The sequence below is a fragment of the Ambystoma mexicanum genome, chromosome 3q (genome assembly GCF_040938575.1).
Source record: "Ambystoma mexicanum isolate Mex_15411 chromosome 3q, UKY_AmexF1_1, whole genome shotgun sequence".
NCBI classification, from domain to species: Eukaryota; Metazoa; Chordata; class Amphibia; order Caudata; family Ambystomatidae; genus Ambystoma; species Ambystoma mexicanum.
Window position 1 is genome coordinate 70,919,555 of NC_090926.1, and position 26,045 is coordinate 70,945,599.

General features: G+C 43.6%; 1 protein-coding gene across 4 annotated transcripts in view; it reads right to left on the bottom strand.

Moving 5' to 3' along the window:
• Positions 1–26,045, bottom strand: part of LOC138582147 (zinc finger protein interacting with ribonucleoprotein K-like) — a 205,258-nt gene that overhangs the window by 134,210 nt on the left and 45,003 nt on the right. For 3 of the 4 annotated variants that reach the window (XM_069653174.1, XM_069653172.1, XM_069653173.1), the window contains exons 2-3: positions 19,609–19,735; positions 19,120–19,140 (exon numbers count right to left, since the gene is read on the bottom strand). In XM_069653174.1, the coding sequence (XP_069509275.1) occupies positions 19,120–19,140; positions 19,609–19,735 (148 nt within the window). The remainder of the gene's footprint in view (positions 1–19,119; positions 19,141–19,608; positions 19,736–26,045) is intronic. The other variant, XM_069653175.1, reaches the window with a different exon arrangement.

A 26,045-nucleotide genomic window follows, 5' to 3' on the forward strand; every position in this document is an offset into this window, starting at 1 on the left:
TCACCATTAAAACAAGTGACAACGAATACCGGATCTAGCACATTTGTAATATTTGCAAACATTTTGGGGTGAGACAATACGCCAATGCTGTAGATGCTCCATTGTTAACCAGATATTGCCCGTGAGCCAATGTGCTCCATTTCTGGGATACGGATCTGTAGCCCTACAGAGGTTGGTCCTAAATAATGAAGTCCTGCGGTGTTTCTAACGTAGAACGTACCACAGTTCATGTTCTGTATGGGAAAACTACCGCTGTATGTCTGAGGTGACTTACATGCATTTACACATGTTTCACAGTAGTGATACGTGTGTTGCAGTCTACTTAAGCATTGCTTTTGCATGTGCGGCCAGACAGTGAGACTTTAAAATGTCTTGCCCAACAGATTTCAAGGTGATGTGATGCCTTAACTTAAACTCCTGTTTTAAGCCCCCACCTGCTTCAGCGCCAACACTTACTGATACATAAGCGCCTAAATCATAGTGGTAGCCAAGCGCTCAGTACTTCTAGTTTGGTGAATATGTTCCTGCAACAATTTGAAAAGAACAACATTCTAAACTCGTCACAATAGAGGCAGCTTGCCAACCTACATACTGAGGAAGATGAAAGGGGGAGCATGAGGGCTACATAGCTCAAGCAGCTGTTTCTCTGAACCAACTGTTCTTGCCTTCCAGAACCTTCAGCGTCTAACTTATGGCAACGAGTGGAGTCACTAAACTGTCCCCTGCCCCATCTGCCAATCCCCAACTTCTTTTGGAACATAAGGAAAATTGAATCAAAGAGAGAGAGAAGAGAGAGAGAGAGAGAGAGAGAGAGAGAGAGAGAGAGAGAGAGAGAGAGAGAGAGAGAGAGAGAATTAGACTTTGGCAATGTGAGAAAATAAAATCTCATCTTTTAAAATTGGATTTAAGTGCCTCTGCTCAGCATTTTACCTTTTACACTATAAAATGTAAAACCATATAGGTTTATCAATATTAAAATACAATACATCATAGAAATAAAATTGCATTAAAACAATATATAGCAGATAACTTCACATCACATACAATTCATAAAAGAAGTTCTTACAAAATGCATATGAGTATGTTCCATACAATCAATGCTTGTAATATTATGCAAAGTCTCTCACGATCCATGTAACATATTTCAACAAAAGTTGTCCATTAACATATCTAATCTCTTTTTCACAAACAGCCAAATGTGGTACGCGGCAGCAGTCACTGCCAAGGACTGCGCACCGTAAATTATGCTCCAAAACTGGTCAGAGGTATATGTAGAAAGTTTGTGAAAGCCCTTCTCATATAAACTAGTGAATGCAGCGCATTGGGTTAATAGATGTTTCAAGGTTTCAACAGCTAGTTCACAAAAACGACACATAAACGCTCTTCTCTTTTGAGGCCAACCCATGCCCCTGTGTTTTCATAAACCGATAGGATTTCTAAGCACAAACATAAGACAAAACATATCAAAGGAGGGGTGTATAATTTAATTAAATAATCACACAGAGTATTTAAGTTCATTTCCTAAGAAGAATAGAGGACATATTTGTGTTTTTAGCCAGATAATCAATAGACTGAATTCGATCACAGTCATTGGACTTTCTCTCTATAACAAAAGCATAAAATTCCTCTGTAGTCTCAGGCCATTCTTTGATGTCAATATTCATGCAGTGATTAATACCAAGTTGTCCATGTTCTTAAACCAAAAACTTTGTGAACAGCTTTGCATATGGCGCATAGTAAGGCTCTAAAGTTTACCTTTCACAGGATCAATAAAGCGGGTGGTGGCCCAGAATTTACAAAATGCTACCATCCATAATATATATAAGGAAGGTAGACCAAGTTCCAATCGAATAACCTCTACAGGGACGACACCAGCTAGGCCCAGCAAAGATCTCATGAGTTTTGCCTCAAGATTCTTCAACCAGTGGACCGACCCTTCTGGTAATGTCTCAAGAGCATAGAGAATACCCAGAACAACCAATACTCGATATGGATTTAGTTTCACTTCAATAGTACTTCCAACGTGTCTGTCAATTAACTTTTTTAAGGACAACCATGTTGTCCAAGCCATGGTGGCAACCGCATTAGCGTGACAGATATTGGTGGAATTAGGAGTTATCTGCATGCCTACATATTTATAAACCTCAACTTGTTCCAAACTGGAGCCACCCAGACGCCATGTAAACCTTGTCCCCCGGTAAGCCCTCCTTCCAATAGACCTAATCTTTGTCTTACTTATATTTATGCAAAGACCGTTAAGATCAGCGTATTCTTTCAAAGCATCGATGGAACGTTGAAGTCTCAATAGTGTGCGGTCAAGAATAATAGTATCATCGGCGTAAGTGATGCATTGTATCTCCTCATCACCATACCTGGGAGGATGATTGTGTACACATTTTAGAACAGAAGCAAAATCTGCACCATAGACGTTGAAGAGCAGGGGCACAAGTGCGCAGCCCTACTTCAAACCAACGTTAGTGCAAATGGCTTCTGAGAGGTCTCCGTCTTGAGACAACCTAACCCTTACTACTGTATCACTGTGCAGCAACTTGATAAAATATAAGAGAGAGGAATCCAAACTCCAATCCTCCCACTTATTCCACAATCTCGCTCTAACAACGGAATCAAAAGCAGAACTATAGTCCACGAAACACAGATATAGAGTGGATGCAGGATTTTGGAGAGTATCAGATGTAAGAGTAAGGAGCACCCAAATGGAGTGGGTGGTACTGTGGCCCCTCCTAAAGCCAGTCTGTGTGATGTTTAAGATAGAATTAGAATCAGACCAGGAAGACAGCAGCTCCAATAATAAACCTGAAAAGATCTTAGAGCGACTGTCTAACATGGCCAATAATCTACCATTATTTGGATCGGTGCATGGGCTTTTCGTGTAGACGGGAATCAAAATAGACTCCTGCCATGTGGGAGGAAAGCGACCAGTCTCACACAGACACAAGAACAGAATTCTTAACAATTCAGCCCAGTGTTGAGGATCACCTTTAAGTACTACAAGCATTACAAAGACCATTGGGCCCAATGGCCCTGGATAATTTAAATTTCAATATTATTAACCTCCTTTATATGGCGCCATACCAATGAACCAGTCTTAGTGAGACCCTGCAATCAAGTTTGGAAATCGAAATTTACCCAATATGGCTTTGCAATATGGGTGGCCCAAGTCGTCTCTGTAATACCACATATATCCAGATCAGATTTAGCATTTCTAAAAGTGCGTAATAAAAAATAAAAAAATGTCTTGGTGTTGCGAGTCCTAAGTGATATATTTGTAAAGCACCAATTAAATGAATCTTCCTTGTATCTATACGCCCGCAACCAACATTTATAATGAGATCTTGCTAAGGCTTTAGGTTTTCTTTTCAATTCAAGGGATGAAAGCCCATTTCTTCTAATTGAATGAAGGGAAACATTCAGCTCTTTCTTTCTCTTACATATGCCCTGATCCTTGTTGCCTTTTCCTACAAACGTGTTGCGATGCAAATACACAGTACTTATCCAGCAAATGTTTCAAGTCCCAATCACATTGCTTCGGTAGGTTAACATTAGTCACAGTGGTATATCTAAAATTTGAATTAAAATGGTTAATGTTGTAAGAGGACCACCGTAATATGTTGCCCTGCAAATTTACTAAAGGATTTTCACTTAGGCGTTTGCAATGCTGCTTTTTAGTAAGCTGACATGTTATACTCAGAACAGCATGGCCACTTATGCGAAAAGGACTAACATGAAGTTCAGGAAAATACTGGCAGAATTAATCAAAATAAAATCGATGCCGCTGCTGTGTGTTTCATTTGACCAGGTCGATATTAATTCCATGTTGCTCGTGGTGACCATCTATAAATCATACTCTAACAGAACCCCACGCCACGCCTGCCCCTTCAACACATCAGCAATACTTTTTCCTCCCGTAGAAGCTCTTTAGAAGGAGCGAGTATAGTCAACATTAAAGTCGCCAGCAAGTATAAAACCAGCACAGGGATGGCAAGTACACCATGACTGCAGGGTCTCAATAACTGCAGACATAAGACTCTTGGTAAGGTCATCAACCAGAAGATAATATAGTGTTAACAAAAACAGATACTCTAGTCCTAAAAGTGATTTAGACAGTGTGGCGCATAACACCTTTTTAAGCACAGGAGTATCCCGGAATTCAACCAAGTCATATGCAGACTTCGCTCTGATACAAAGTCCACCTTTTGGGAGGCCCTTAGGTACAGGGGCTGATAATTTAAAGACCATACTGGAGCCATTTAGATCAAATGGAGAGGTCAGCCAGGTATTCTGCAACATGAACACCTGTGCATCAATTCATCGAGCTAAACCACTCTGATTGCAAGGAAATGAATTTAAACCCCTTGTGTTCCAGGAAACCACCTCAGAGGAAGCACTGACTTGGTATGGGGAAATTCAACAGGACCTGTGCACTTGTAACCAGCTACCCGCTATCCCCTGAGCATCTAACCTCTAGCCATCACTGTTGCTTTCTAAGAGCTGTCTAGGGTAAGTGCTGTGAGCCATTTGACCCTGAAAGCATGTATTCTGCACAACAGCACGAAATACAGCAAGCTCAAATCCCACGGCCTTAAAAGCTTGGAGATGTTTACAAATTCACTCTACAACAAAAGATGCAATCACCCAATTTGTGATACTGGACAATCGTGGCAATTCTTGAGACACAATTTCTTTGGTGCTAATTGTACAAAGATCAGGAATGATGTGTAGTAATTCCAGAAGCCATGTTCAGTTCAAAAATGGAGAAACTTCAACCAACTTGTTATGCCCGATGTCAGCAAACCACAGAGGATCGGGAAATTGTGGAGCATTAGGACTCAAGGTTTTTGGGAAGGATTCCACTCGTGTATACCGGGCTTCAGACGTATATATTGTGCCAGTATCAATGGTGAATGGGCGGCTAGGAAGTTTGGTAGCTGTGGCTCGTCGTAGCTTGATGAATCTATTAGAATGTGCAATAGATGTAATAGCAGTTTGAGAAGTGGTTTCAGCAGGGCTCCTGAGGGAACTAGATACTAGGGCACAAGAGGGCTATTCCTCGGGACGACCCATTTATCCAAAGGGCTTTGCAAATTGCCCGTGTCATTTGTAACCATATAGGGACCAGCCATGGTAGAAACCGAACTAGTAGTGGAAGGTTTGGCCAATATAGGCGGCAAACCTCCTTTGGAACATGACATCTGTTTCACAGTTGGCAGTCTACTTTTACAAATGTTTTTCCTGGTAAAAATGTTTCTGATAAACTCGAGTGACGGAGGATAGTTTAACATGGACTGTTCTGTCCACAGGACCTCCAATTCCTGCTCCTGACTCTCAGCCGCCACTCTGACAGTGCCAATCCATGCAACGCCAAACTCAAAAGGAAATGGAGGATTAGCGATAACGGCCACGGGTCGGGAAGGAGGAGGATGCAAGCAGTTAGAGGCCTCTGTACCACTGCAAGTAGCATCATAAATATGCAAGGCTAAATTAGCTTCAGTTAAGGAATCAGCCATGGACGGCTTGTCTAAATTCTTGTTAATAATCACCCCCGGGGTGGAACAGTACACACATTGTGTCTTTTGTTAAAAGTAGCACTTCCAATGATAATTACGTCCATCACTTTTGCCAAGATGGACTTCAAACCTCTTTGTTCCTCAGCTATGTTTGAACATAGTCGGAACAAGGCATCGATTTTAGATTCCAGGGTATTGAATTTGTCAAATGAACAGGAGTAGATTTTCCCTGATGAACAGAATCATAGTGTTAAATGTCTTCCTTTGTGTCACTATCAATTGAGGAGAACTCTGAGGAGGAAAGCAGATTCGCTAAATACAGGTTGGCCTAGAGATTGGAGCCAATTATATTGTTGTAGTTTCCATTAGCAAGGCCTAGAGAATTCCATCTCAGGTTAAGGTACCGATTCAAAAGCGAGCCATTATTGTCTATGGTAAAAAAAACTCTGAAACATTTGTCACTGAATTCTGCGGTTCACTACTGCTGACAATTTCATTGGGCACAAGTCGATCAGATAGGGAGAGTCCGCCCTCTGACTCTGAGCCCACGGGTTCCAAGAAATGTATTATCTTATGTTGAGTAGAATCCTCGAAACCCGATTGATCCCTTTTGTCCTTTTTCGGGCAAGGGCGGCCACGAAATCTCGCTGTCCGAGTAAATGATTGCGGAGACGTTTGCCTTTACATTGCGGTATGCTGCGCAGGCCATAGGTGTGCTGCTTCAAGTTAGTCATAGTATTAGATGTGAAAAGAAGTGCAGCTTGACAAGGATCTGAAAGAAAGTATGGAGGCGGGATAGTATGAACTCACGTAAGATACACACCCTCTTCAGCCATGAAGCTGCAAAACTGCAGAACTGTATCCAGCCAACACTTGAGCTTTCTCTTCAGCCTTCGCGTGAGCATTTGTGCTATCTGAAGCTTTTTGAAGGAGGAGTTAGTCAGTGGGAGTAAGCCGAGCACCGAGCTCCCAGGCCAGCTCCCAGCCCAAAGCAAATAATAGTAGGGAGATAGCAATCCCTTTCAGCTCTGTGCAGTGAATGTTGCAAAACGCTGCATAACTGTATCCAGCCAACACGTGCGCCTTCACTTCAGCTTTCTCCCTTATGATTTTTTCTTTCATGAATTACTGGAGAGAAGGCCTCATTTTAAATGAGTACATGAAATAGAGGCGTAAAAGCGAGGCATAATGCTTTTACGCTGTGTCCCAATTTGCACTTTGACCCATTTTGCTGCATTGAAAATACAGGGGTAAGATCTCCACCGTATTCCTCCTTCATCCTGTGAGTGTGTTTCGTTTTACACCTGCATGCCATTTTCATACAGGTGTAAAACAAATGGATTCCACTGGAATCCGCCTGGGTTTTGCATCTGCTAAAGAGCGGGCAGATTACATAGGAGTTCAATAGTAAATGCCGTCTGCAAAGCATACTTTTCAGGCAGTGGGCCTCACTATGAGACAGGCGGTAGCCATGCTGGTAAAACCGGCACCGCTGCCACCGGTATCTTTTTTTTCCAGCGCACAGGAATAGGTAATTACCAGGTCATTACAGCAAAACCAGACCCGGTTATTGCCCATTCCCGGGCCCCGGAAAATATGACTCCCCATTCCCATTTTAGTCCCATTGGACTCAATGGGGAGGCCGGAGTCAGACCTGGCGGGCGTAAAGGCACCCGCGAGCAGATCTCAGAGTTTGCCGGTCCGGTAACAATGGTACCGGCAAGCTTACCGGTACCGTTGTTACTATACCGGCAAACTCATAATGAGGCCCAGTGTCTACTTTTTCACAAGACGGAGAGAAAAATGAAAGAGTCAAAGGGAGTTTGCCTTGTTTCTACTCTTTCCTTTCTCTTCCGCCTTGTGAATGTTCATAATTTTATGCAGTGAACCCACATCACGAATGTGTAAACGTTGGTGGTTCCCTGAATGAAATTCACATGTATTACATAATTAGGTGACACTGTTTTAAGATTTATCTCTGAATGTTTTCGATTTTGTTTTATAAGCCTCATATTTGTTTGTACGATATGTTTATTTTCTTCCCGATGTATATTTATGGCAAACTTGATAAAATAAAGGATTTGATGATGATGACGCATAGAGGGCTGCACTGGAATCAGTTGCTTTGGGGTAGATAGTGACCTCTCATGAATAGTCAAACCCACTATGCTCCCCATCCAGCACATGTTACAGATAATGTTCCTCTCCAGGGCTGGTTCTGGAGCTAGGCAACCTATGCAGCCGCCCAGAGGGGGAAAGCCATGGAAACAGATTGGATAGCCCTTGTGTATTGTGAGTACAGCCACTTTGCAAGAAGGAATCATAAAGGAAGAGGCGGCGCTAATAAATCTCAAAATGCTGACAGTGTTGAGGTTTCTCTGTGGGAAGAGCTGTTGGGGACTTACGTGTGGGGTAGTGACCTTCTGGGCAGGCCGTGTGTGTGCCACAGACACTGGGGCATGCAGAGTATGTGTAACTTTATATAATTATTATACTACACTGGTTCTATGTCTTCTTGAGAATAACTTTTACTATTTTGCTGTAATTGTACTTTAAACATGGTTTAGTGTTGTTGTTTTACTTCTAATGGCTAGTTCTGCATAATCACGGAGCATTGCCCAGGATTACGAAAGGGGGCCTTTGATGAAATGGTTGCACTGGATTGTCTGATTTCACTTTTCTCTCCACGCCGATGATGCTGTATCTTTGTGGGTTGAGCACTGTGTATCCTTCCGGTTATAGGCCATTAATCCTGGTAGTCCTTAACTCAGACATTTCTCCATTGTGCAGGGCCCTATTCAGCTTTTCATACTTTTGTGGTTGATAAAATGAATACCACCAAAGAGTTTTGTTTATTTATGAGCCACTTCCATTTGGCCAGAGTTAGTTCATAATGTTAATGGCTGACCACGGTGATGGGCACAAAGTTATACTAAGGAGGTTTCGTTTGCTTTTTATTGGTTAGGTTTTCAAACACATTTGGCCTCATTACGACCCTGGCGGAATGGGTTAACGGGTGCCGCTAATGGAGGCGGACCCGTTAAACACATTCTGCCTCATTACGTAAAAAGTAAGTAAAACCAGGCGTCCTTACCGGGTCCCGTTAGGGGACCAGGGAGCTAACAACGGGCCGGTCGTAATCGGCCCGTTGTTAGCTCCCTGCATCCATTCCCATTGAGCCCTATGGGGGCTCAAATGGGAATGGGGAAGGTTGGGGCCCGGGTTCCCTGAAGGAGGAATTACCGGGCCCTCCAAACTTGGAATGGCCCGGTAATTCCCCACCCGGTTTTGGTGGCAGCCATGCCCTTATTAAGGGCATGGCTACCGCCAAAGCCGTAATGAGGCCCATTCTCTTTTTTTGTTGTTGTTGTTAATCATATTCTTTTGTGTTACTTGTTCTTTGTATAATGGTTTCACTTCACCACTATATTATGATAGCTAAATGTCGATGAAAGGAACTGAGGAGCTCGCCTTATCTGTGCTAATTCTGAATTGTCTGCCTGCGCTGATTAATTGATTTAGCAAGAAGGGTTACTCTGCCAACAAGAAAATAAGGAAAGTAGGAAGCCCCCACGGGAATGTAGTCTAGAGAATGGGTTATCTTTCATTTCTCCTGCAAAACCGTAGATGCAGGTGTCTATAGCAACAGCACTGTTATAAATGCTGCCTGGGATTATTGACTTGATTTTGGTTTCCTCTTTAGTTCCACTTATAATTTCCTTTAATGCATTTATTAAATGCACATTTTCATAAAATCTACCAATTCATCTTCATAACCTTTCAAATCAAGCTACTCATATAACATCTTACAAACTACCAAAACTAGTGAAGACATTCTCACTTAGTAATTTTTTAATCGATTACATTTTGTAATGTCATAATTGATGCAAATGTCCATTCCCTGTGTTGAAGTAATGAGCATGCATACTCGTGCTTGTGCCTTTTAATGGTGATGCTAGAGGTTTAGGGAGTCGATACCATCTCTCAACCAGGCAGCAATGATTTAGGGGAGTAGGCATTGCAGCCACAGAGTCAGCATCACTGACGAATAGGAGTGTGGACGCAGTAGACCTATATGCCCCCGATTGCGATTGCCAAACTCCGCTACTATCTGAGATGTTAGAGAGATAGAAACTTTACTGGTGATGTACCCACACCTGCTAACTATTTACATAGCAATATTTTAATATTGAGAAAAACAGATTTATACACCCACTACTGAAACATACAGAATGCAGAGAAAAACCAGGACTGGATGAATAAACCCAGATTATTGGCCACCTTGGCATGTTATGTTATCTTGCATTTCTATCGCATCTATTGCCATAGTTCGTGCATGTCAGGGAGGCAAAGGAGGTGTATGATAGAACATTCAGTAGGGGTAGGTGCGCAAAGTAGGATAGATAGTTGGTATGAGGGCGGTGGATAGATTAGATACTAAGGAAGGTATAAGAAGGAAAAGGTGCAAGAGCTGTGTGTACAACTGCATCACATTTATTGTGGAGGCGAGTATTCTATGGGGCGCAGCGTAGAAAGGAGAGATAGCTGGGAAGAGGTGTTCAGTGAATGTACTCACTGCATGGTGGGCTGGGGCATTTAGAAGCAATGGGCTAGAAAACGCAGGTTTCAACGCCCTTCTACTTGCTTCCCTAGGGCCACCACAACATTCGGCAGGGGTTGTATGTCAAAAATCCGAATCTGCCAATTTTGCAACAAATCCCTGAAAAGCAAGCAAAAACAACCTCACTTTTTTTGGTTTCCACATTTATTTATGTCATGGTTTCCAGAACCGTGGGCTTGTGCGCAAAATGCTTAAGAACATTGAGACTGTCTACAACTCAGCCGTGTTCAGACTTCTGAGCCATGCTCAGTGTCATGGTGAGCCAAGGCATGTATAAAGCATGGATAAGAAAACACTGCACGCAAAGCCCCTCTATTCACTCCCCTGAGCCATGCACGGCCAGGTTCTATATTTGGGAAAGCTTGAAGGAAATATGGGCACATTTAACCAGGCGTGGGATTTCAGCTTCCTTCGGAGCAGAAGCCCCAGTCCGGCTTTCCGAAAGGTTCCTGAGTCCTTCTAGGGCCTTTAAGGTAATGGTTATATTGTGCTTCTGTGCAAAGTGCATAAGGACACAAAGCAGGTCATTGGCTCCGCATTGGTCATACGTGTGACTGCCACGGTGTGCCTGAACATCTTGTAGCCCTACCAGGAAAGCACGCAGGGCACAGCCCTTCCCTTTACTTCCCTCGGACCCCCAACAACATTGAGGAGGGGTTGTAGGTCAGAAATCCGAATTTGCCAATTTTGTATATGCATTTCCACTGTACAATAAAAAAGGTCTTTTAGAAAAAAGGCCACTTTGTTTGATAGATAAAGCGCCTTTGCAGTAGGTGATACATCAGGTACAATGCGTCTTGTGCTCGTTTCTTGCAGCCTTTTCATCTTTCCCCACTGTGCATAAACGAAGGGATGTGTAGAGGTGGTCCGCGGGGTCTACAGACCTGTTTCATCGATTTTTTGTTGAAGATGTAGTTATGTAAATCTGGTTTTAAAATGTATCAATGAACACGATTATTCAAACTGTAGCACGTAGGGAAAGAAACACCTGCGCCCTCCTCTGGCACCCCCGACCTCCACTCTGATAGGGAAGCACATTGCCCTCTTGAAGAGAGGTTCAAATGATGGCATGCATGCACTATGGGTCACACTCCCGAAAGCCACGTGGCTCGCAGCATGTTGTGCTCCTCTTCCCCATTCCACTTGAAAAGGGAAGCGAAGAGCCTCAGACACGAGAACTACTGTTCCGCTACCTACAAAGGAAAGAAATGCTGAGGCAGAACTTTAGGTGTAGCAGGAGCTTCACTTTCGAAAGACTTTCCAGCCTCCATTAGAGAACTAGAGACTTTTCTCTTTAAAAAAAAAAAAGAAAACGTGCCCGAACTCTTGAATTGCATAGTTTCTACTTGACCAGACTGGAGTTTGAGCCTTGTTGTGCACTTAACTCCTGTCTGCACTCATTATTGCACTCGGTTCTGTAATGGTACTCACTGATTCCACTTACCTGTGGAAAGGGCCCACTGAATACCAACAGCACTCACAACGCACATGTATTCACGTGGCTGCAACCTGTCTCGTCAATGCGTTGTTAGCACACGCACTCCCACCCCACAACAACACATTGTGGGGTCAATCGAAGGACTAGCTCCAGAGCTCTTGGCGACTAATCCCTTTGGCTAACTTATGCTAAGAAATGTTTTTATTAATACAAAAAATGATAGTAATGCAAATAATAACAATACCACAATAATGCAAAATATGATGTGCTTCTAGGCTTATGTTTTAGGACATGAAATAAGTAGTTGATAATATATGAAATGACCTCCAAAACAGAATCAGGGGTGTGATGGTGCCCAGCAGGTGCAGACCTTCTGTGCCAATAATAATAAGATATCATGAGTGCGGAGGATCGATTCCACATCTAGTGGGCCTGCTTGCTTCCTAGGGAATGGTTCTAACCTGTGGTCCACCTATGCTCTGGCCACGGCACGTGCCTTTGAGTAAGTGTATTGTATTTATGTTATGGCCATTGCTGCTCACATCCCCAACTGAAATGCAAACAGGCCTTCATGGCTGGTGAAAGGCCACTTTTATGGAGAGCATTGACCCTGAAGTCCCCCACAACTTGGAACGCAAATGCAGGCACACAGTGTGGGGCAGAGGAGGGATGAGCAGCGGTTACCCACACATTAAGATGCAGTTTTTACACTGGAGAAAATTGAAAGAGCCATACCAACCACAACATAAGGACACCATCTGCTGGAGAAGTCTGAGCAAAAAAAAACTATTTTGAGAATATCGACTTTAATAGTGGTTTTGGCGGATCTCTTCTGCAGAATAAACAGCGTGTAAAACAGCATTCACTGATCAAAGGGGAAAGAAACAGAGATACTATATGGGAATTGGATCAAACGGGGCTCTACTACACTACGGGCCGCATTACAGGTTTGTGGTGCTGGCAAGAAAGTGGTGGTCCTGCTGTTACCCTCACTTTCTTGGGCGCTAATGGAATTTCTGCAATTTTTTTACTACAAAGCTGAATTCTGAGTTTGGAGGTGAAGGCGAACATTTATCGCCAGAAAAAAGCTTCAGGTAAATCCTCAACTTTACCTCCAACAATCGTCAAAATTACTGCAGCGAATTACTGCTCACTGTAATTCCACCAAAATCCCCATGGAGTTCTACAATTTTGGTGATCATTCAGCGGACTAACTATTGAATTACTGCGAAACTCGCAATGAGGGCAGCATTGGCCATCTAGGGGGGATTGAACTGGGTACATCTTTGTGCCTGGAAAATGCCATCATTAGTCTGGATTCAACCAGCTAGGCCAACCTTCCTGTCCAGAAAATGCACAATGTGTTTAAGTAGTCACCAGATCCGCCAGCAATAGCATGTCGAGGTGCTGCTCTTGTGTCCCTCGCCTATAGCAATCTCCAAGGAAGCAAATCAAGAGATTGGTGGAATTACTGTCAATGGATTCGAGGGCACAGTGATGTACAATGCTGTGCTTAAGCTGGCATATTCATGTTTGCACTACATAAGCACAACATTAGTAGTATAGAGGGTCACACACTCAACATTGTAATAAGTGAGCATCCTTGTGAGCTAGGTTTGAGCCGCTCGGGCAGTGCCTTTTCAATTGTTACAGCCTGAAAACTACCAACAATTAAAACAAAATAATAATAATATGAAGAGTTGTACAATATATCATTTTCAATCTCCACCAAGGAACAAGGTCCACCAACGCTAAGGTAAATTACCCGTGCTACCACCCTGCTTGAAATAGGCAAATAGGTGATAATGGCTGGGGAGGGGCAATTTCTACTGAGCCTGCTAGGGCTATTGATAAACACTTGTCCTACTTGAAATTCAAATGAAGGCAACACTGCTTGGACAGCAGCCAGCCACACACTTAGGCAAAATTTTGTATACTGTACTCAGGAAAAGTGCAGGAGTTGAGGGATGCATACAGTAAAGTGACCATCTACAGGAGGCTATACACAACAATAATTAAAGGAGAGCACTGGTGTAGTGATATTATATTAGGAGCCTTTGTGTGGCTTATATGGCTTACCATTGTGACAAAGTCCCCTGCTTAGCCTAGGGACCGTCAGTTGGGTGGCCAAAAGGGTCAGGATCAGCCCTGAGCTAGTGGATGCAGGGTGTGCAAGAGGTAAACAGGAATCTTCAGACCACTCCAACTAAGTACCCACACTAAGGGAAGGGGGAAGTCAAAGGAGCACTGGCAATAAAACCATCCCTATCGTCACCACTGGCCACCAAGAAGTTAGTCACAGAACCCCTCACACCTCCACACTGATACAGATATACATGACCACCAAAGGTTAAAGGGGGAATCAAAGATCCATAAAGCAATCCTTCATCATATGGTTGGCTCACTCAGACAGCCAGTCCATTCCAACAACCTAACCAGACCCACAAACCCAGCATAGGAAATAAAGGTTGCCCTTTTAAGGAAACAAAGTGGCAACATTTAAACATAATTAGCGAGTGGGGGAATAGATGTATTCTTCTACATCAATGCCAAATGAAACACTTCCTATTATGAGTCATACTTGCATAGACCAACCAAGACCTATGGATGCAGAGCTCTATGTGGGCAATGAGAAACTGGCTTTCATTGTACGCGAGAGAAAGACTATATACAAATCTGTTCTCCTGCTTGTGTGAATACCACTCGAGTTACAATACTGATATTTTCCAATGGCAAAGAAGTACAAAGGTGCAACAATGATACCAGACAACTTTACATGCTCGCTAGCGGGCTTTCTGACTTTTAATTCATATACCAGGGCACAGCAGCCAATGGAAGCAGAGGTCCCAGTCGGAGAGTACCGCACACGTCAAAGGAAGTTTGAGAATCCAAGATGGTGGCAGGCCTTGATGTAAGCTTTGGCCAATCTCCTTATAGCCCACATGACCCCAAACACATGGCCCAACCACAGAAGAACCTAGCAGACACCACCCAAGTGGAAGCAATTGCCTTCAATCACGCTCAAGGGGAGGCAGCCTGTGTTTGTGAAAAAGATGGAGGAAGATGTTGGGAGGAGGATGGCAAATTAGAGGTCTTTGGAGAGGGGACTTGGAAGAGAGAGCTGTAGGTTGTGGAGCAGGAGTGATACCATCTGGAGGGGAAATCTAGAGATAGAGATAGGGAGAACAAGAGATAGAGAGAGAGAGAGAGAGAGAGAGAGAGAGAGAGAGAGAGAGAGAAAGAGAAAGAGAGTCAGAGAAACAAGGGGACATGAGGGAAACCAGGGCAGACTTCAGAGGTGGGAGTTATTAAGAGAATTATACAATATCACTGAGGGTCAGGAGCCTTAAGCCAGGAGCCATCACTAGAGGAGTGCACAGCAGATCAGGACTATAGAGCAGAGATGTGGTCTGGTGAGAGTTAGGACCCATTCCTGTTTCCAGACCCTGCAGAGAAAAGCCCCATGGAAGATGTTCCAACTGTACTTAAATGTATGTGAGAGACCATCAGACTGCTGCCAACTTGGGATGGCTGAATCATATATGGTGTGTACACAGGCATAGAAAAGAGGTTCCGGCAGCCACAAAAACAAAGATAAAGACATGGGCAAACTATCAGGCTGTGGATTGTTGACAGTTAGAGCCCAAATCAAGACTTTGTGAGACTGTGGGCCTCATTACAACCCTGCTGGTCCGGTAACAACGGTGCCGGTAGGCTTACCGGCACCGTTGTTACCGGACCGGCAAAGTACAAGTTTGCGGGTCGGGTGCCTTTCCGCATGCCAGGTCTGAACTTGCAGGCGGAAAGCCACCCGCTAGCAGACTTTGACGGTGCTAACACCTTCCAAATTCCCATTTAGTCCTATGGGAATGGGGAGAAATGTTTTCCGACACGACTACCGCCGGAGTTGTAATGAGGCCCTGTATCTCTTTACGATTTTGTTTTGGACATTTCACCTAGTATTTCAGAAATCTTTTTTTCTCTGAGAGACTTTGTTACATCCTTGCTGGACACTCTTCCTCTCGCAACTGACGTAAGACTATCTCAGTGGTGGCTGGTGAATTGTTTAACTGGAGGGGCGTAAATATTTGTCAAAAATATGTAAGAGCAACCAAGTTCGACGAGGTAGCTCGAATCAAGCAAGCAGGGTTCAAGGAGGTTGTCCCCCGAGAACTTTATTTTGAATAATGGGATCAAATGGTGCATTATACAGCACACTTTCTGTGAAAACACGGGTGAAAAGCTAGAGAGTCATGCTAAAACCCAATACATGCAAGTCACCAACAATGCACAGGAGCATTTCCCAATGGATTTTCATGATGCCTTTCCCAACAATATATGCCAGTATAAAAACATTTTCACACTGGCTGTGCCCATACATTTCCATGATGGCTATGTATGCCAGTAGTTCCATTAAAGAAAAATACTCATGTTTGCTTTGCACATAATGCCAGCAATGATACTATAAGAAAATATGTTGGAGCTGGCTCTGCCAATATATGCCGGTTCCTGCACGCAAGAACATACTACTGTTGGCTTTGCATTAAAAATGCCACGCCACAAATAGAAAACATGTTCATACTGGCTGCTCAATGTAGGCCAGTCTAGACATCTAATAACACTTATCATGCTTGCTTTTTCATAGACGCCCAGTAATAAATGTCATGCAACCATAAGAAATATGTATAGTGACTGCAACGAAATGCCTGTCTAGACGTAATAACACTTTGCATGCATGATTTATAATAGATGCCCAGTAAAACATTCTGTGCCGAAGTAAAAAAAAAAGGCTCGAGTTGCTGCACAAAAATGTAAGTCTGCCATGTAATAACCCATATTATGCTTGCTTTATCATAGATAGAGGCTATGCAAAAAAAAATGTAATGCCACAGTAAGCAATTGCTTGTCTGGCTGCATCAAAATGCCAGTATAGCCATGTATTAACACTTATCATGCTTGCTGTTTCACAGATGACCAGTAAAAATCCCCCACCCAGAAATCATTAGGCTCCCGGGCCAGTACAAACCCAACACATGCACATTTGCTTTCCCATTCAATTACTCATTCACACAGCATGCAAATAGAATTCACTCAAACATTCAGCACACATGCATGCAGCATTCACAGTATTCATTTCAAACAGCATTCACACAGTATGCAGTCACTCATTCAAACAAAGAGTCATGCAGCATTTAGTCACTCATTCACATAGCATTAACTCACTCATTCACTTGCTCATTAACTCAGTCATTCAAACACAAATTCAAGCAGGATTCACTCGCTCTTTCACACAGCAAACAAACAGCATTCAGTTGCTCATGCACACGGACACCCAACCACCCACACATCATATACTCGCTCATTCACACACCTATATATACACATAACAATATACACATCATACATATAAAGTAAAATTCTGCAGCCTTGGTTGTATCCTGCTCCTCTCCGCCGTGCTGCCTCCTGTGACAAGTGCCCTCCGGCTCCATTGCACAAGGACAGGAACCAGGAAGCACCGAGTGCTTCCTCGTTCCTGCACATACGTGCGGGAGCTAGAGCACCACATTATCAGCACCCTATTCAGTCTCAATGAATGGGGAGGTGCACCCCCTCACATAGTCAGACGCCTGAAGCCTTCCATGGTCCATTGAACATGCGCGCTGGGGAACATAAGCTGTCAAAGGGAAACAGTGTTTCTCTTTGACAGTTTAAGCCGTAGCTCCTCCATAATGGACGAGGGTACTGGCGGGTCGGCACCCTCTTGCCTATTATGGACGAGCCGCCCCTGCCCTAGCATGGTTGTTAACTCTGACACCTTAAAACCTCTAGCTCTCCCAGCATTCTCTCCTATCTGAAACACATTATCTTCTTGTGTTATTCAATAAAACACTGGTTGTATCTCAATAATTGATGTGGTTAGTGCCCACTCCATGACACTCTATTAAAAGCACATTGCTTGACCAAAGGGGACTAAACTGAGCAAATATCTACGAATTTCAACGGATAATGATATCCTTCTGCGTACCAGCATTGGTTATCTAGGATTGATGGAACTGGGGACATACCTGAATGCAGGCTAATGATCTACTCCAGAATCAACCAGGTATCCCAGCTAACCATGCCCTGCCAGAATATGTGTCAAGTTCTTTGTACTTTCTATACAATACATGAATACAGCATATTAAGATCTGCTATTAATAATGAGTGAGCAGAGTAAGAATCAAATAGGTATAAGTACCTTTGTTAAATGACCGAAATAAAAAAGTGTATCAGTGATGAGGGTTGAACTTATCACTCTTAGTTGCTCACTTCCACATGGGCAATCGTTCTAATCTTTAATCCACCAATGCTCTGGCTATGACATGCAACAGAATATTTGTGTGCCCGAGAATGGTGCACACCTGCGCATTGGGGACAGGTCCTGCATGTGCAGGCTTTTAGAACCCTTGAATAACATGGGAACACCTATTTGCGAAAATATAGACAATTGTGGCTCATTACGGATCCGGCGGTAACCTGCAAAAAATTACTGGTACCTGACTTCCCGGTGCCACCGGGCTATTCCAAGTCCAGCCGGTCCAGAAACAAGGGTGCCGGTGAGCTTACCGGACCGGCAAACTCAGCATGATGCCCAATGTCTCACACATAAGTATCCAGGGATTTCGGTCAGAAATGAAAGAGAAATATGTGAAGTTGTCCCTCTCAAGAACAGTATAGTCAGCAAGCCAACATCCAAAACATTTTGTCAAACCCCGACAGACCCTCCCGATCCTCCTCCTCACCTGTATCCTCAATAGTGCTGTCGTATGTCTCTGACTCCTTCTTACGATGAGGCCTTCCTAGTTCCTTGGACCTTCTGTCTTTCTTGTGATGTAGATAGGAGCGAGCTCCTTTGGAGGCCACCTTGACCTGAAAGGTAACCAGGACCAGGGGAATCCCGAGGAGCAGGCTCCCAAAATTCAGGGAAAAAGCCGCTTTGGCGTAAAAAACCCTGAGTTGGCCAAGTCCTGAGAAAGTCTGGTTGAGCTTTATAAATGGAGGAAGATGCTTGAACTTGAGTCTTCAAATTACTAGCAAAAGTCCCTATTGTGGATGGAGGAAGTTGAAGTATGAGCTGGACGGAGGATATTCAGGTAGAACAACTGAACTTGGCTACGCAGAACAAGAGGGAGGACCAGGGAGCAGAAGGCAGAAGAGTACTAATTGCATAAAGTACTAAAGGAGTAATATTCTTGGAGAGAGAGAACGGAATAAACAGGAAGACGGAAAAGCCTGCTGAAGGCACGGGAGAGGAAAGGAAGAAAAGGGGTGAAACATACGAGCGGCAGGTAAGTGTACCGGTAAGAAGGTACCGGAAAATAATAACCGGCGAAAGAACAGATGTACAGCAAGTTAAGGCAAGGGAAAAAAGTAGAACGAAAGCGAGGACAGCGAAAGTGCAAAGGCGGAGTCACAGAGAAAGGAAAGGTAAGATTGGAATCACCGAGGTAACAAACTGTGAAAAAAAGAAATATTTACGAGTGCATAACACTTACCCAACACCGTAGATATGAGCGCTGCAGGAGGAAAAAAAAAGATATGCCGAGCGTAAGTAAGCTAAGGGAAAGGACAGAGGAGGGACCGGGCGAGACCGGTATGGCAGGAGCAAACACGGAAGGGAAGCGAAAACCGCTAGGAACAAACAGGAAGAGCATAGGAGCGTCAACTAGGAAACGGATACAACGCTCAGAGCAAGGGAATCCACACAGGATATAGCACTGGTGGCCATTTTGGAAAAACACTAGATCGTCAAGGCGGAACATTGGCCACCATATTACAAGTATTTCCATCTTCGCCAAACTCTCCACGAGTGTAGCATGACACATTTGCAGCAAAGGTAATAAATGATAGTTCAAGCACTACTGCATACTGTAAGGTAGCACAAAGCAATCCCATTGCTACACTTCCTTAGATTATAAAACTTAAACCAGTGCAGAATGTTACACATTTTGCAGCTCTTGGAGACACACACAGTATAATCTTACCCAGTGAGGCCAAGACATGTTGAATTTCCTTCATCACATTCTTATAAAGTTCCTTCTGCCATTCGTGCAAAAGCTTCCACTCCTCCTCTGAGAAATAGGCAGCAACATCGTGGAATGTAACAGGTGCCTGGTGAAGAAAAGCATAGGTGGAACAGTCAGCAAATACATTCCATGTGATATTGCACCTTCCCCAGCTCCTGGTTGGTATTGATAGTACTTTAGGCAAATGTTGGAAAATAAGTCCTAGCATGGTAATTGCTGGAGTAATTTCCGGGCTCAATGAGAATATTTCAACAATACAAACATTGAAGACTTTGATAGTATACTTAGTTCAACATGATCCCCCCGACCCCCCTTTAATGGTGGCTCATTACTAGCACCTTCACATCTACTATTGAACCAGAATAATTCTGTAGTGCAAAAAGCATTCAGGAGTCAGCAGCTGGAGGTTTGGCTATTAAAGGCGTTTCCCCTTGTTTAGGGCTCTCTTTAGTTTATAGTCTGATTTTTTATCCTTTTAAGTATTAACTTTTGTATAATGTAATCGATTCAATCTGTTTTTGCATGGCATATTGATTATAATATGAAAGTGTTGTAATTGTTTTGCTTTTATGGTCTGTAGACTGAAATAAAGCTAAATGAACTGGACTGAAAGTTCTATTTAGATGATGTTCTGGTGCCTCTTGTGACAAGGTCAGTGACCTAACCCTATCAATAGGGGATGGGGACCCCTCTAATTCTGATCCAGGGGGACTACCAGGGTACTACAGAGGAGAGGGGAGAGTAGTAGAGCAGAGGGTAGAGGTAAGGAGTGGAGAGTAGAGTGCAAGCATCGGAGGCACAGAAGAGGGAGTGAGAGAGAAGAGGGATATGTTGGGTCAAGAAGCAAGGATGGGAGTAAAAGGAATGGAAGGAGACAGAGAGAAGAACAGAGTGAGGAATCTGATTATGGCAGAGGGAAGAACAAGAGGCACCTGGGCAATTGGAAGGTACCTATTCCAATTTTGAAGACCATTGTTATTCGTGTGGCACCCCTGAATAGGATACACCTAGGAGCTCCCAGAGGGAGACAGCTAAAGAAGGCATCAGAGCCAGCCAGCTGTTAGATAGTAGGGGTTACTGATCACTAGTGACCATATTGGGAGTTAGAAAGGTCTGGGCTAGGGAGGGAAAGACCCACTGGAGATGAGAGACAGGGGGATGGCCTTAGTGAAGCCCTTCTCCAAAATGTAAATAAAAACCCTTGAACTGTCAGTAACAGTGAGTGTGCCCTGAGGTCATCTGTAATATTCTTCAAAGACTAGACCGCAATTTCACCCAGACGTGCTGAATCAAAATGAAGCTCAATGAAAGTTCAGAGTCACTATGACATTGAGCTATATCGTTTAACAGACCTAAACCAGAGTTTCTTGCCTGCCGGTGACAGTGTGTAAGAAAGTGAGGGGGTGCAGTTGGGCTTGCGGTTCTGTGGAATTGACTAATTCATTTTAAACTTAGGTGTGAACATGTTTTCCCCAAACTGGTGAAAGCGCAGGGGGCAACATCAGAATCCAAGGGAGGGGAGTTTCTACAATTAGAAAAATGTATATATGAAGAGTTTAAATTATTACTTCTTACAGAACAACATTCGAAAAGATGTGTAAAAAGCCACTCCCTTTCAAATGGGGTATGCAGAGGAACATATGAAAAACTACAATATATGCAAGGTTATTAACATTACACAGGAGCATTCTGCAGAAAAATCTTTATGCTGGCTGAGTCTAAAGAACAATCAAGAAGTATGTCGGAACAGGCTGTGTCTGTGCTGCCCCAGTGTCATGCTGCGTAAGTCTAAAGCAGATCATGACGCCTTTGAGCACAACATGCTCTCCTTTCATGCTGCCAGTACAGTGCCCAACAATTCAAGATAGCATTGCTCATAGAATCCATTTCATTCGGGCTCAGTATATGATGGTGTTGCCACTGTTAAACCACACATTTGTAGGCAGTCTTTTTAAAGTAGATTAGGAGGCCCATTGACACAAAATTCCATTGATTCCCCCTTTCATGCCGGTTGTGACCAAAGAAAGTCTTGACAATGATTATTTCGAAATTTTGGGGGGATGCCTTAGGATGCCTGTTCCTGGGTGTGCGCACCGGTTTGTGGAACAGTGATAATATCAGAGGTGACACATTTTTTTTTAAAATCTCTATCCATCACCTTCTCCATATATTCCAGGACTGGAATGTGCCATGTAATAATGCAAGCCCTAGAATATGTTGCGAAGACTGTTTAGTATATCGACCCTCACAATGTTTTTTGCTATTATCATCAGCATAGAGCAACCTGCTGCCCACTTGGCCTCTACGCCAGCTCTTTGGACACTTGTGTTGTTAATGTTGATAAATCTTTCACTAAGCCAGGGGTTTGTCCCAGTTGCTTTGAAAAGAGCCCTTGTTACGCCTTTGTTGAAAAACCCCAGGAGACATTTATTCTTTTGACTGCAGGATTTTTAACAACTACCAACATATTGCTAGATTGCCATGAATTGACAAAGTTTTAGAAAAAACTTAGACTTACCTGGAGGAATTTGAGATTTTAAATATCCTGCAATCTGGATTTTGCTCCGAACATGGGACAGAAAGCACCGTAGGACAATATTCTGGGATATGCACTGGGGGCTCTAATCCGCGTTTCCTGTGTAGTTCTGCATTGGTCCCCTCTATTTCTCCTTTTGTTTAACATATATTTTCAGCCCTTCTTCTCGCGTTTTGTAAAAATCAGATCTACAATTCCATTCTTTGTGATGATACCCAAGTGTACTGCAATCTTTGTGGCCGTGACAAAATATGCAAATTGACAAGGGGGGTCCTGGGAGTACCTCTGCCAGACATTAGTCCTGGTTACGAGGGATTTACCCAGAGTCTTTAGCTCACTATCTTTCACAGAGAAGAAATATCCTAAACATATCAGTCTTTGTCCTGCCCTGCCACCCTGTTTCACCCAGGCAGCTAAGCCATCTGAAGGGATGATAAATTTGCTTCGAGTCCATGAGATTGATTGCACATATTGAAATAAGATGGCCCTCACCCTTCCCAGATCGCACACGAAACCATGAAGTTTATGATCAAGCCTTTCATTACTAATCAAGGATTACTGTTGCTGCACAATACACAAAGTAATATATGATATCCATACACACACGATGATGTCCTAAAAATGTACGATTTCAAATGTATTCAATTAAGTATTGCAATATGTATGGTTTTAATGAAATGGGTGCCGACTGTATAATAGTGTGTCTCTTGTAGCATTTGTTTACCCTCTGAGCATTGAGTTACGCACAACATATTATAAGCAGAACGCTGCAGACTTTTCACTGTACCAATGCACACACTAACTTATTTCTACCTCATTTGAATGTAAGCTCTATGTGTGCCCCTAGCAAAGTAGCAAATGTACAGCCCCACATGCTACTGGGCTGTTAATCCCCTTACCCCTCTCAGCTACCACTGCATGCACAGCCCCCACCTACCCCACCCTCTGGCCGGGCCAGGATTCGAAGCCTCAGCCCTGTGAATGATGTGATGCTACCACTATAACCTCTCACCCCTATCGTTGAGCCTGCACCAAGCATGTACCCTCCCCTCAGCCCCCGTAACTCACGATGCTACCATGAATCTGTCTGGCACCCCCAGACTCTGGTTAATGAAATATGGGCGGTAAGCCCCTCATCTTAATCGTAATGCTTTTTGAAGTAAGAGTGCATGCCCCTCATGAAGTGTACCGCCCCAGCTCACCCCTAACCCCCTGTGTGGCAATATATTCTTCTCACACAAACAAACAATAAATAATTGCCTTAGGCGATCTAACAGAATGATTGACGAATGTGACAACATAATCTTATGAGTATCTTTGCCACTTGGACCCACGTGTTCTCACTTTTATTGTTCTGGTCAAATCTTTAAGAGTGTGTCTCTCATGTGTTGACTTAGATAGAGGAGGGTCAAAGTATGTGTGGTCACAAGGGCAACAGTTATGTAGCATAAATTGTAACAGCTCGGACTTCCTCGGACCCAGCGCTCCACCCTGATGAGCCCAGCTGGCCCGAACACCCCGCACTGGCACCACATGGATCTGTGCCAATCATGGAGCACCGCCCTTGTACAATACTTAGTATCTAGTCTTCGCCACCCAGTCCCCACGATTATGTGGCCCCTACAGCTTACCTCACTGATGACGTTATTTTGTAATAAATATGAATGTCTATCTATTGTCCAGCAGAGCACTCTCGGCGTTTGCAGAGTTCTCTGCTTCCCCTATACTTGTTTAGATAAATGTTTACCTTTTTACTTCACCTGCACTTGGTCTTGGTCTCATTCCCATTTGAGGTGTGTCCATTATTGCTCACTTTCAAGTGGTGACCCCTAGGACATGATTGGCCCTTTTGTTCCTTTTGGCACAAGACGTCCCCGGCCACAGCGAAGACCCACGGCGCGCCCCCTCAAGAGAGCTGCCCACCTACGGCAACTGGTATGCTTAGACGTGCGCACGCAGTAGGGCGATAGGGTACGGGTCCCACTTCACAAAACCCATAGTACCGCTTGCGGGAGCCAGGGGCGGCCATTGAGTGTGGGGCAGCACCTGGACGGACCGGGTCCAGAGGGTCTCAGATCAAGACAGACACGTGAGTATCAAGTGCGAGCCACATTAAAAGTAGTTGGATGTAGAACGTAGTATACGAGGTCAGACCAAGTTAAGGGGGCTCTTGGGGTATAATAGATACTTTTTCTATTCTTTTTCTTTCTTTGCATATGGCCATTAGGTGTGTCACGGTATTAGTTTTATGACGGTACAATAACCTTCTTGCCAAATGACTGTATATCATGGTTATCGCGGTATAGCAGGTGGAGTTAACTAATCTCAACAAATATTTTCTAAAAGGTCATAAATTGTCAGATTCATCATCACAAACAAAACCAGGCACCCAGGGCCAGAATTGGGCTTTTCAACATACTTTCCACTGAAATGCCACCCCTTGCTTCCACCAAACACAAACACGTGTGGAGAGGAGGAGGGGGGGAGCCCGGCTGCGACTGGCAAAGCAAACTGAATAGACTTTCTTAAGTGGTCAAAAGGCTTTTAGCTCCCCCACTGGCTACTGGTGAAGAAGAACATGTTGCCATCTTGATAACCTGCTTGCCACAGATCAATGGAGTCTGATGGTAGTATACACTTGTGTGCATACAGACACACATGCACACGCACTCTCTTTACGTTACAGCCTTTAGTTTACTTCCGGGCCAAAAGGTGTTCAGTAATCACGGACATGTTACCCTTTGGTATGGCAGCAGGGAATACCCACAGAGATGAGTAAATTTCGCAGTGTGACTTATTATATGTAAATTCAATGATAGAACCAGGGAAATCACCCATTGTCATATGTTTAGAAAACATTATCCATTATAAATATATAAACCCCAAAGCCGCCAACCCAAAGTCCCGGGAGGATAGCTCAGCGGCAATGTGCGCGCCTTGGAAGCAAAACGACACGAAGCAACACAGGTTCGATCCCCGGGTCCGCGCTTAGAAACCTCTGGGTGTTTAAGCACGTTATAAATACGCAACTAAGACAAAAACAATTACGCAACTAAATAAACAAAAACAATTTCTTTAACAGCGCCTCGATGCCCGCGGGCTGTGTGAGCGCTTTAAGAAACAATGTAAATTAAAAAAGTAAACCCTTTTCCTTCTTGGCACTTTATTCTTCCTATTGCTAACATATTGATTTTGTGTCTGGCACGTGTGGTTTATGGAATGGCATTAAAAACTGCTCAAACTGAAACTACTTGGCAGACGGCACATCCAACAGTTCAAGACCAAGACTGCGCATCACTTTCTTACTGCAGCCTTTGCAAATCAGATTGAAAAACACATTTAACGGTATGAGCGGTATACCGGTATAAACAATGTGACGGTTATTATTGTTCAATCAATTGGTTCACGGTATCTTTAACGGTATACCGTAATACCGTTACATCCCTAATGGCCATTAGTATGAGTTAAGGCGATTACAAGGTGAAAAGGGAAGACGGGAACCTAGAACTGCAAGAGGGTTGAAGGCGGCGCCGCATAGTGCTATCTTGACTAGTACTGGGAATAAGTGGAAAATAGAAGAAATCAATGGGAGACTCGCATAAAAGGAAGACTCTGAGTACAATTTAGAAACGCTTTATTCTTTTCCTTTTCTGATCTACGGGAAGATATTAAGACAACCTAAGGGATAAGGGGTGTAAAGTGCTGAGGTACGGGAGATCCTTATTAATAAGAACATTGAGAGAAGACAGGGAGGGTATGTGTTATGTGAACTGTCTATTGGTCAATGTTGTGTACTGAATTAGTTATGTCTTTTGTGATGATTGCATTTTGATAATGGCTAAAATAACTGTAGTGATGT